Below are 12606 nucleotides of genomic sequence, written 5' to 3'. Positions count from 1 at the left end.
AATCCTTCAAAATGATGCAGTTGCTTTTCTAAAATCTTACTGCCCAATGCACACTCCACCGTCTCAGTTAAGAACATGGTTTGCCTATGGAGGACTACCCGTGGTATTAAGCTGTAAAGCAGAACTTCAGTAAAAATAAAGGGTTCCACTTCTCCTACAATGGAATGTTCAAAGAACACTGAAGGGACTGTGACGCTGTTGAGAAATGAGGACTTACCCAGAAAATCCTAAGAGTTTTTTATTCCACAAATGTAAATAGCTTGAGAATTTTATAGTTGCAAAGTGGAAAGATAAGGAAAAAGTACCTAGAATGTAACTGATATAATTCTTCATGCAATAACCATATAAGAATATAGTAAATTCTACTGATGTTGAAATTAACAGTATGATTATGACCCAGACAGTATTTTCAGATATGTGAACAATAAAGTAGGGTAACTCCCTGGTCCACTTCATGAATTAAAGCTACGTGGGTTGGGTTGGGTTGGGTTGGGTTGGGTTGGGTTGGGTTGGGTTGGGTTGGGTTGGGTTGGGTTGGGTTGGGTTGGGTTTTGGTTTTGCAGTATCAACAAGGCACACATAAATTAATCCTAACTCAGGGTAGCAGTGGTATTGCTGTTTTACGGTATTCTCTTCCTGTTGAATAGTATGCAACTGATGTCACTAACGTAGATCTCATTCCAATTGCCTTTGACTATTCCTTTTTTTTCTATATACGGAAAGTTACCAATACATTTAGTAGCAGATGTAGGCTTCGACAAATGTGTAACTTCAGCAAATTTGGATAAGCAATTATCTGAAATTCAGCTAAACATATTTTTACTCTATGTGCCAGCCAGTCTGGTCGTTTAAAATCGGCACTGAAGAAATGTCGTAATTGATCACTGCTTGGTGGTAGTTTCACTTGCTTAGATGAACATGAGTACTTTTCTTTACCACACCCATTGTATACATCAAGATTATGTCTTAAATAATCCTGTTTCCCAAGGAATTAATGGTAATATAAGCAAGAGACAAAGTGGGGCTAAAATGATAAGACTTCCTAAAAATCTCATTGTACAATGATGGTACCTAAATGCCAGGTTTCCTGTAGAAACTGCTAGGCACCAATCAATTTAATTAAAGGGACACATATATTAACAGCATGAATTGAGAAAGGTAGGACATTTTTAAAAAACACTCAGATTCTTGGTTGAATAAATAATTTGGCCCGAGTAACTCCATACCTTAATTTTGGTCTGGCCTCACGTGCTTTATGTTTTATTTTATTATTGTTATTGTTGTTAATTACATTAGTATCATTACAACTACTACAGTTCTTTATTCTTTTATTGGGTTTAATTTCCTTTTACAAAATATGCATGGACCAAAAATGTGACTTTGGGAGCGTATTGCTGAGTTGTTGCTGATGTCAGTTTCATACTGTGATATTTTTTTCTCTATTTACCAAGGGATCAGTATTTCAATATAACGATGTGCATGTTTTCCCCCCTTCTCCCGCTGCATGCAGGGATTCGGGTTCGTAACTTTCGAGAATAGTGCTGATGCAGACAGGGCCAGGGAGAAATTACACGGCACCGTGGTAGAGGGCCGTAAAATCGAGGTGCATGTCTTCAATAATTCAATTTCTGGTTTATATTCTTCTTTCTCTTTTTGTGTATTGCCTCACTTATTTCACATTTGGAACCCTGTCTTGTTTGTGTGTGTGCACACATGTATGTGTGTTTGTGTCTCTGTCCTTCACTTTCTTGCACTAAAACGTATAAAAAGTAACACTTCTGTCCTCCTCCCTCACCTTTTTTTGTTGTTTGGGGGTTTTAATTTTAATTTACTTGGTGTGTATGTGTATTTTTCATTTACTTTTTTCCTCCAAAATGTTCATCCTTCCGCTCTCTTGATTTTTTTCCTTTGCTTCAGTTTGCGAGACTCCAAATTCCTGTGATCAGGCCAAAATAAAACTAACTTTTAAAATGTCTGTAACTATCCAATTTATAACTTTGTGTCCTGTAATAAATCCAGGGGCCAGCCAGTGTCCTCTCTTGGGAGGCCAGTTCGCCTCCACATGCATGGGATAAGCAGAGAACAGAAGATGGTAGGGGTGGTGGGGAGGGAGGGAGGAATCCAAAATTCATGTAGTTTTCAAATATATTTAATATCAAGAATTTCAGCAGTTGATGGATAAAATCCTCAAACAGGGCTTGATGGCTGCCTGGTGAATGTCCTGTTGTGACTGAGCCAGCCACCTGGTGGCCACCAGCCCTCCTCTAGAAAGCAACGAAGGCTAACTGGCTCCTTGCCCCGCCCCAATTTTTAAAAGTATGAAATATCAAAGCCACCGTTTTGAGTAAGATGTCTGCATATTTTGCTTTTTTTTTCCCCTCCCTTTCCAATGGTTTAGCATTTAGGGCCCTTCATTGACTCACTCTTTCCATGGTAACTATACACAATGCTGGCGATGGTGCCCGTTGGCGGTAAGTGAAACCAAAGCACTAGAGAAGAAGCTTTATAAAATGTAATGACCGAACAATTAAATAAGAAAGAAAAAGTCCATCTGCCATCTCACATTAACACTACAAAATGTGACTTGACTTGTCGCTCCTCCTCCCTTCCCTTCCCCCTTTTATTTTCAATGCTGTTGGGTAATGCCGCCTGGACTTGGATGTACATTGTTTTGTGGCAGTCTGAGCTGTCTGATCCTGACGTCATGGTGATTTTCCCCCTGCACATCTTACTCAGAGTTACTGAACTCCAGTTTGGCTGGTTTTATTAATGCACTTCCTGCCCCTATTCCCTTTCCTACTTTTCCTCTTTCCCATACTGTTCAGAGCTATGACTGTTCTTTCTTTGTCCTTGATGGCTCTGCTTCCTGCCGGTGACACCCTTCCTGACCTTCTCTTGTCTTTCCCCTGCCCTTTTGTTCTCTTTACCCAAGTTCTGTACCTGTCCTGTACCCTATTCCTTTCCCACCCTTTCTCTCTGTTACATGCAGCTATTGGTCTCTTTGCTGACTGGTGGTTTCTGATTGGTTCTGGCCCTTTTTCTTTTAAGTGCTTGGGTGCGTTCTGCTCTCGCAGCTGGTGTAAGCTCTTGCCCCATTCTAATCCTGTCTGTCAGAGCCTCGCTCTTCACTCTCTCCCTTCTTTCCGAAATTGATTGTTTTTTTTTCTTTCTTTTGTTTGTGTGTGTGTGTTTTTAACTGCATGCCCTCAGTCTCATCATTGTTGTATCCCATTCTTTCTTTTTAAATGTGAAATGTTTGTATTATTTGGTGGGTCAGACTAGAGTAAATGCAGTTTCAAGCTCTTTTCCTCACATAGAAATATTATCACTATATAAATCCTAAAAGACATTGAGACATTTTTTAGTTCCAGTTTTACCTAAAATTGGCCTTTTCATAACATAAATTTATCACTATACAAATTTATAATAATGTAAATGTCCAAAGACAAATTAAGACATACTTGTATTTTGTATGTTTATAATTTTTTTAAAAAGACTGGCCTGTTTTATGATCTGACAACACTATATAATCAAGTTGTATTGTGAGGCTTCATCGTTGTTGGCAAGAGTTTTGAGGCTGGTTCTGACACTGGGCCTCAGGATCCTGACTTTTAAGGAGTATCCTAAGCTCCATTTGTCTTTCCTCCATCAGCACCACCTTTGTAACTCCCACTTACTCCAGCCCTGAGAATGCTTTCAATTACGCCATTCTATAACGAGGGTACCATAACACAAAAGAAACATTAGTGCCGTGTTTTTATTTCAGTTCCTTTAATTGCCTAAAGACCTTCTGAAAACTTTATTCATAAATGGTAAAACCACAGAGTCTAGAAAATAGAAAATTCACCATGGTTCTGAAGACTGTCAACATGAGAATCAAGTTCCTATATTGACTAACTTCAAACAGTAAAACCTTATACAAACATCAAAAATGCTGAACGTTCAAATAGGTGAAATCACAAATTCATTTTCTTACCTTCTTGTAAATCTATTTCTTGGCCCATGTGGGAAGCCTCTGTTTTATTAATGAACTTAAGAGTTCATGTGCAAACAGAATTGTTTCCAATTTATTTTTTTCCCCATATTTTCTTTAATGCAGACACTTCTCTGTTTAAGAGATATCCAAAGAACTTGCAAATGTATTTTTTCTTTGGAATACATTGGGTGGTAAAGTAGCCCCAGTTTCCCATTTGGAGACTAAGAAACTGCATTTTACTCTTGTTAGCCTCATTTAATAAACACTTCAATTAAAATACTATATATTAATATTTTATATTGTATTAATTATTTAAAGCAATGCTCTCAGAAATTTACATTTTAAACTGAGTGCTATGTTATTGGATGAGCAACCTCCATGTTCCTTAATGTGGTCTACTCCTCCCTGCCCCTTCTTTCTGTTTTTAGGTGAATAATGCTACAGCACGTGTAATGACCAATAAGAAGATGGTCACACCATATGCAAATGGTAAGAGATTACAAATCATCATCAGAATGTTATTTATCCTTGAATAAATATATGAGCTTTTCATAAACATCAAAGACTATCTCTTGATTTTAGTCTTAAGACAGTATTTTCTTTACCTAAGGATTGTATTTTATTTTTAGAAATTAACTTTTTTCTTAGAATTAAGCTAAGTTTTTTTAGTTATTAAGGTGTTACGGTCTCAGTAGAGGTCATGTGATACACAGTGTGAACATGTCATTTGAGGTTACCTGTTAACTCTAGTTAGATCCCAATAGAGTACCTCTTTTTCAGTTGCCGTAGTTCTTTGTAATAATATTAGGTTTGTCCATAGTAGCCCTGGATACCCACCAACTCTGACTTTTACTACTGATTCCTACTCATTTGAGCATGAGCGGAATAATCCTTGACCCCTTCTCTCCTTTTTTCTAGAGGTAACAGCCATGGGTGTGTGTGTGTTTCTTTTCTATTTTCTAGCCCGTGACTACATGTTTTATAGTGAGTTTTATAAATGTTTTTCATTGAGAAGGAAATTTTCTGTGACTAAACAAACAAAAACAACTTTTGCATCAGTTGTCAAATTTAACCTAGACTCTTGTTCTCTAATGAGATAGGATATGATTTTGATCTGTAGTGCAACAGTTGCTTTGCAAATTGTGTTCTATAGGGCCATCTTGGCAGGGAAAGAGGAAACTGAGTGGGTTGGGTCCTGAGGGCTCCCCATTCTACTTTGGTCTGAGCAACTCCTCATTCTCTGTTGTGTATTTTAGAGTTCTGCATAAGATTTATCTTGAATAAAAGGGAGGATGTCTCCCTTTTTATTGCTTGGTAAAAGTTTGACCTCCTGCTAGCGTAGCGTCTGTGCTGGCAGAAGTATATTAGTATTGTGTCCCACAAAGTCTTCAATAAATATATTTAACCCAGCGTTTCAAACAGATGATATAAATCAGCATAATTTTTATTTTCCCTGCTCGTTTTATCAGTGGTATATCATGTGATACCATCACTTCCCCCTTTACCTCTTGTTTTCTTCTTTTCACTATCACAAAAACAGAAGTGTCTGCAATTTTGATAAAAACCCAATATAAACAAAAAAAGGAGGGAGAGGAAAGCATGTCAGATTTCCTTTAGATCCAGGGGGAATGGTGTGGCAGAAAGAGCCTCTGACTGCAATTCAGAAGACAGGAATTCTACTTCCAGTTTTGACTCTTCATTTTTCCTCTGTGACAGTGGGCTAATGTCCTAACCTATCTGATTCTGTTTTCAGCTCTATGAATTGGCAGCCACAGAATTTTAGCACAAGTGGGCTCTTTAGAAGTCATCAAAAGCCAGTCCTCTTAGCTTATTATTATTTAGGAAAGGAAGCCCCGAGAGGTGTCGTACTTACTCATTGTCCCAGAGGTAGTACCGATCTTACCACTCTCTTTGGGTTTTGTGAAAATCAAAATGACATAAACACCTCTGAAAATACATTGTCAATTGTACAAAACTAAACATATACAGCATACCATTGTATAAATACATCATTATTATAACGTGCATCCATTGTATGCGTTTGTAGGGACTGCCTAAGTAATAGTCCCATTAGTGGGAAAGAAAAGGTTACTTTTGAATATGATTCTAAAACAATATTCAAATCTCATGGAGCCAAAGCTGCATCCGCAGTGTTAAAGGTTCTAGAAATACCCTTCTGGTGAATTCTCAGGCAGTGTTTTAGTTTATCTTGGTTGGAGTCACTTGATTTGTCTGACATTGTAGAACATTTGTGCTCTTACAACTCCAGTAGGATTTAAACCCAGATTTTGTCCAATTTTTCTGTAGAATAGTGATGAGGCAGAGCTGCGAGCACGTAAAATAATGAATGGGGATTGGATTGATTCATAATGAATGGGTTTTCTCGTGCATAATGTCTTTGCTTATAGCCATTTAAATGTGGTGATTGACCTTTTCTTCTGTCCATTCATATATCACAGAGCAGCTGTGGCACACTTAGGCCCTTAAGCTAATACAAATGAAGTGAACTGTTCTTGAGAAAAATAATAGGGCACGGTTGCTTATTTATGTATAAAATTCAATAAATATTTCTTAATGTTACTGTATGTAATTCTACTCTTCAATGGTCAGCTGACAGGAGGACAGTTTTCTTTTTCTAACACGTCATAATTCTACAAATATAAAAACAGGAATGAAGAAATACAATTGACAGCAAACATAATGTTTGGGAATACTTAAAATTTATAAGTATTAAGCTAAGTGTTTAAGTTAATGTTCGACAGCAGTCTACTATCCTTTAGCTAAAAAGTCTGATTAACTTAACTGTGTTCATTACAAATTAAAATCTCAGAAGACGTGCACTGAAGTTGGGAATGTATCTGGAATTTTGTTATTGCGTGTCTCTTCCTTGCTGACTTGGTTAACTCCAGAGAAATCCCAATGCTAAATCCCAGTGAAAGGAGATTTCAGTTTATCCAGGATGCCATCAACATGGTATAATTGAACATGAAGTTCAGAGATCCAGGTCAAATTTGAATTCACTCAAAGGATACCTTTATTAAAATAACTGCAGTAGTTAAGTAGTGTTAAGATGATATTATAAGAAAGTGCATCACAGTGTGATGTAGAATGATACACACTGTTCTGCCTCTTTTCCTAAACAGAGAGCAGGTCAGTAGGCAGTTCTGTGCACGGCACTGTACCACACCCCAGGATTTATTTGTATTTCTTTTTCCTTCTCTCACTCCCTTTCCATCTTCCTACCTCCCAATTTGTTTTCTCTGCCCCCTTTCCCGCCTCCCCACCCCGTAGCCCCTCATTGTCCCTTTACTTGGCTAGACCTGCTTAAAGACCATCAGGTCTGGGGATGTCACTATCAAGGTTAGAATGCCCCAGCTGGCATTCTACAGAAAAGTTGGTACGAGACAAAAATCAACCCAGCGATGTCTGAAGCCAGCTGGCACATCGCTCTTTTCCCCTGTGTTCCTCATGCCGTCTGCAGTGCTCACTGTCCTCTCTTCCATTTCAGGTTGGAAATTAAGCCCAGTAGTTGGAGCTGTATATGGCCCCGAGTTATATGCAGGTAGTATTTAAGTTAATTTTTCCGTGTGTGCTATTTTCAATTTGCTATTCCTTTGTAACCGTTTTACATTTTTTAATTTTTTTTAATGCAATCAGCATCCAGCTTCCAAGCAGACGTGTCCCTAGGCAACGAAGCGGCAGTGCCCCTGTCGGGAAGAGGGGGCATTAACACGTACATTCCTTTAATCAGTAAGTAGCCTCTGTCAGCCTGGCACGGACGTGGCTGTCATGTGTCAGCAGCGACATGCCAGCCGTCCTTTTTCCCTGAGTGTAATCCGTAGCTGAAAAGGAGGCGATGCCCTGGCCTGCTTAGCCTGTTCTAGAATCTCTTGGACCAAATGTGAAGATTGTCACAAAGCATGAATAGTTGGAAAAGGCAGTGGTGGGGTGAGGGCATGTAAAGAACATTTTAGTCTGTACTTGATCATAAAGAAAACAAAAGAAGCATTTGTGAAATCTGTTACACATGTCCTCAGCAAGTCAGTTTTGGGCCTCAGGTAGAGTGTCACTGAAAAGCGCCTCCAGGATTGTTGGTTCTTCTCAGCTCTGTTGATATCGCTAGTCATTTTGACCTGAGCCATGTTGCGTCAGCAAGAGGTATGATCCAGTTCAATGGACCCTTAAACAGTATCTGCCTCTTTATAGGACACAAGGCCACAGAGGAGAGATAGTTTCCTTCTCACCTTACATTTCTGGATTAAAACATTTTAGATGAAGGAAAGAAGTTGACTAATGAGATGAAATGTCTAAAGACTATTGTGTGCCTTGGCATTTGGCACTGTACAAAAACATAAGTGGATATGCTTATGAAGAATAATGATTATATGCACATAACCATGTCTGGAAACAAGATTAATCATTGGCCAGTCAATGAGTTCTTATCAGTCTCTTTAAACTGCCCACAGAAATTAGAAGTCTCGTCTCTTATTGTGGCAGTAGTTCTCAGAGCTTCTTGACTTGCTTCCCACCAGCTTACATTGTAATGCCAAAATTGGATGGGGCAGAGGAAACTTAGTCAAGATTTATGATGAAGGAGGCATGGCACCATTAGCTTTTGCATATTGGGTCTCTCTTTGCATTTGTTTTTCAGAAAAGCTGTGGTACATACCTTTTACTCAATTAGTTCAAAGCAAGTTGTGATTGTACACCTGCTGTTGAATGCAAGTTGACATTTGTGTTATATTTTGGGTCTCCCTTTAGTTCCTGGCTTCCCTTACCCAACTGCAGCCACCACGGCGGCCGCTTTCAGAGGAGCCCATCTGAGGGGCAGAGGGCGGACGGTATATGGTGCAGTCCGAGCGGTACCTCCAACAGCCATTCCCGCCTATCCAGGGTAAGCATTAGATTCCAAAATAAGCAACTGGACAAGAAAGGACTATGGCCCTCGTACAACTTCTGGGACATTGCCGTGCCACATAGTAGAGATTCTATGAATATTTGCAAATTAATGGATTAGATGGCAAGAACCAAAATATACCATCATCAGAATGTAACAAATATCAATTCATTATATAAATCTTCATTTTGGCCACCTTAAGCCCTCTTGGTAGTGGCTTGAGACAGTAGCCAGAACGTCTTGTGTTTACTAGCAGTATGTTGGCATGGAGTTCACTCAGCATCGCACGAATGTGGATTAACACTACTGCAGAGAGCCAAAAGAGGAGCTCAAGCTTGTAGTTCCAAACTGCGTCTGCTGTGTTCACCCCCCATCACCACCCTGGGTTGGGGCTGAGGCTACCACATCTGCCCTCCCTTTCAGTTGCACTGCCTGGGTGGTGAGCAGCAGAACTAGTTACCCACAATGGATTTGCTTTCTTTGTAGGAAACGGATTAAAAGAGGTTAATTCAAAGATGAACCAAGTCCAATTGAATCAAGGGAGAAAGGGAGAAGTAGGAAGAATTAAACTACAGTTGGCTTCTGAGTGATGGTAAAACCATGAATGGAGCTGAGCGTCCCTCACCCTTTGATTTTTGTATGGAGGGTGTCTCCTGCAGTGGACTGATTCCATAGCAACAAATAAATCCTTTGTTACTGAATGGGGGAGAAGGAATGAAGATGGCAGGTGTTGTTTTTAGTTGTTTCTCAGTGTCAGCCTAAAATGTATATTTTATAGTGGACTTTTTCATAAGTTAGTTGTATCAAGGACTTGCCTTCTCCAAAGATGTGACATTTGTGTTCTTCATCTTTTCTCTGCCTATGACAGGGTTTTTGTTTTGTTTTTTCCTTATTCTTATTGAGGAATAAACTTAGGGGCAGAGGAGCCTGTTCATTCTTACTTAGTTAAAATACAAAAGGAAAGAGCCTCCTTTGGGTCCTTTTCTGACAGTGAACTTGGCTTTGAGGTGTGCTGAGTCAGCATTCAGTCATAGACCAAATGGACCTGCCATCAGAGGTCCTCCATGGCACAATCCTGTGCTGTAATTCTAAAGCATTTTTATTAGGCAGATAAGTGTGCATGTTGAAATAGGCAAGTTCCAAAAGCCACTGGAAGGGAACTACTTTAGAAATAAACTTTTGTTTGCAAGTTATAGATGATTAAATCCCATGCATTCCATCATCTCCATCTTCTGCCATTACTTACTTTTAATTTGATCCTTTTTTCTCTCAACTTGCCTTTGACCTTCAACCTCTGACATCTCTTTTTAAAGAAGTAAAGATAAAAATGCAGTATTGATTCATCAAGAAATAATTCAAGTAAAACATAAAAACTTACCTTTGGGAAGTTCTACACACTAGGAAAATTGTTCACGAAGCGTCTTCCATTTCAACCCAAGAGAGTTTACTGGCATGTTTGCAAAGAAGTACTGCTCACCAGAAACATGGGACTTATTTATTTTGTAATATTTCTGAGTTACTTTATAAAGTGGTTGAATTCGTTCCTGTTCAATGTAGGTCATTTCAGTATTTTGGCCACACTTGAGTCAGGTATATATTTGCTCAAAGATATTTTATCTTTCTGTCTAATCACATCAATTACCGTGCATTACATTGAACACTAGTTTCCCATGTTTTCTTTTTTATTAACTAAACCACCTGTTTACATGGAAGATGGCAAGGAATAAGTCCAGTATTTTATGGGGAATGGCCTAAAATTGCTTCTCAGCTTAGTAAACTAATTTCATCATTAATCATTGTGTTCTAGCCTCCTTGTGGCATTTGATGCAGGAAATAGTGGAATTCTGCTAGAATTTAGCTGAATATTCCCAGTGAGTGATGCAGCTTAGTGTAAAATGTATTCATATTTTTAATGCCACCACTCTTCTCTGTGGGAGAAATGGTTTTTAACAGTCACTGTATCCCCTCTCTGAAATTGTTGAAGGTTAACTAATCACCACTTGGCATCAGTGCTTCACATTTTATTAGCCTTCTCATTACGAACAAGTCTCTTTTATACAAAAATGCAGTTGAGAGGCAGATTACTCTCCAATATCATTCTTTAACTGCAATTGGAGACTATGAAAATGGCTAGAATGTAGCTAAGTAGACCTCATTGATGGGTGTAATTTGCCTGTTGTGTAATCCAAAGGCACAGCATGTTTGGGGCATTGCAAAGTGTGACCATATTGCCCTGTGAACACCACAAAATGTCACTGGGAGTAGAACTCAGAAACTTTCCCACTACCTATAGGAAATAAATGATTGCATATTCAAGTTAAAAATACGATTTGATGACCTCACTTGCTAGCTAATTGTTTATTGTAACAGAGAAGGTAGTGGTGAAAATGTCCAGCTTGTTTAGTTGAATAAACAATAAGCGGATCTTCTAATTTAAAACAGCCAAATCTTGATTTAACAAATATGCAGAAGAAAATCTTATCTTTTATCTCTATCCCTATTCTGTCTGTTGGTCCCAAAGTAATATTTTGGGGAAATTATTTGCACAAAATACCTCAAACGTTTTTGAAATCTATATTTTAGTTGTAAAACTTTAGTGTTGCTCAGGATTAAAACAAAAAGTCATGTATTTTATTTGTTGGATACAAATTAATTTTCTAAACAGGAAAATAAACCCTTCTATTCCTAATCAGCTACCTTCTCAGTTTTATTCTTTTAAATAAAACACGTCATGCCTAGAACTTCAGTTAACAATAGTATTTTTCAGAATTCAATGAATATTCTTATAGTCAAAAGAGAACCCTTAAAATCTTCCAGTTACTCCTCCCACTCTGGATTATATTGTTACTATCTGGGATCCCCACTGCACCTTTCAATTCTTGAACCTTGGACCAATCACCTTAACCTTTAGCTCATTATCTCTGCTTGTGAAAGCAATGCATTGTGGGTATTTTTGGTTGTGTTTTTTTTTTTTAATTACATTCTGTGTTTACTTTGGTCAGAATTGATTGACTTGTTTTTCTAAGGTGTTGCATTGGTTCTTAAAATGCTGAATAATAATACTTTGCATGCTTGTGTGATCAGCCAAATCTTATCGCATGTCTAATGTGCAGGGTAAAAAGCAGGTGATGTATGGATATTGAGGAAAATTTACACATTACTATTGAAACTAAAAGAAAATAGTAAACATCATTTTGAAACATATTTTGCATAGGTCCCACCCTAATGGAATTCTTTGGGTTTGTTTTTTTCATGTTAAACCCTTCTCTACATGCCAGCCCTTTCTGCCACTCCCCTACCCCCACCCCCACCCTTCCACACACACACAGACACACATACCTTTTGAAGCTCTTTAAAGAAAACCTTCCTCGTAGGTCAAGCTTCTTTATAAAAATACTCCAGATATGAAAAGGTGATGTATCCAACCCAACAGATTTTCGATAGCTACATTAGGCCCTCTGGGGGTGCTCTTTATTGTTTGCATCTTACTTTGATTACCAGCCATCCAGGTGGTTCATTCCAGGTCTGCACGCCTTCCCCTCTGCGCATGTCCTGGAGCTGTGTAACGTGCGTGTGCACCTTCACATTTTCCTGGCTGACTTGCTGTGGCCCCAAGCCCAGGTTATGTATTCATACATCACCTGCCTGTGTAGAACGCATGTGCATGCTGCCGTCCTCAATAACCGGAATGTGTTTCTGTTCTTTTGTTTTTTTGTTTTTGTTTTTGTGTGGA

The 12606-nt window shown here is 38.6% G+C and overlaps 1 protein-coding gene across 47 annotated transcripts in view; it reads left to right on the top strand.

Moving 5' to 3' along the window:
* The window catches only part of RBFOX2 (RNA binding fox-1 homolog 2), a 257051-nt gene that overhangs the window by 225768 nt on the left and 18677 nt on the right, over positions 1 to 12606 (top strand). For 22 of the 47 annotated variants that reach the window (XR_012494103.1, XR_012494102.1, XR_012494105.1 and 19 more), the window contains 5 exons: positions 1511 to 1603; positions 4405 to 4465; positions 7485 to 7538; positions 7634 to 7728; positions 8728 to 8870. Coding sequence is in view for 43 of the 47 variants with exons in the window: in XM_074326289.1 (XP_074182390.1) it covers positions 1511 to 1603; positions 4405 to 4465; positions 7485 to 7538; positions 7634 to 7728; positions 8728 to 8870 (446 nt within the window). In the remaining 4 variants the exon portion in view is untranslated. Of the gene's footprint in view, positions 1 to 1510; positions 1604 to 4404; positions 4466 to 7484; positions 7539 to 7633; positions 7729 to 8727; positions 8871 to 9359; positions 12581 to 12606 lie in introns of those variants that run through there. The other 25 variants (XM_074326287.1, XM_074326295.1, XM_074326286.1 and 22 more) reach the window with 4 other exon arrangements.

The sequence above is a fragment of the Rhinolophus sinicus genome, linkage group LG02 (assembly GCF_036562045.2).
Source record: "Rhinolophus sinicus isolate RSC01 linkage group LG02, ASM3656204v1, whole genome shotgun sequence".
In the NCBI taxonomy this organism is placed as follows: Eukaryota; Metazoa; Chordata; class Mammalia; order Chiroptera; family Rhinolophidae; genus Rhinolophus; species Rhinolophus sinicus.
The sequence above is the reverse complement of the archived record's forward strand: the minus strand, read 5'-3'. Positions and strand labels throughout refer to the sequence as shown.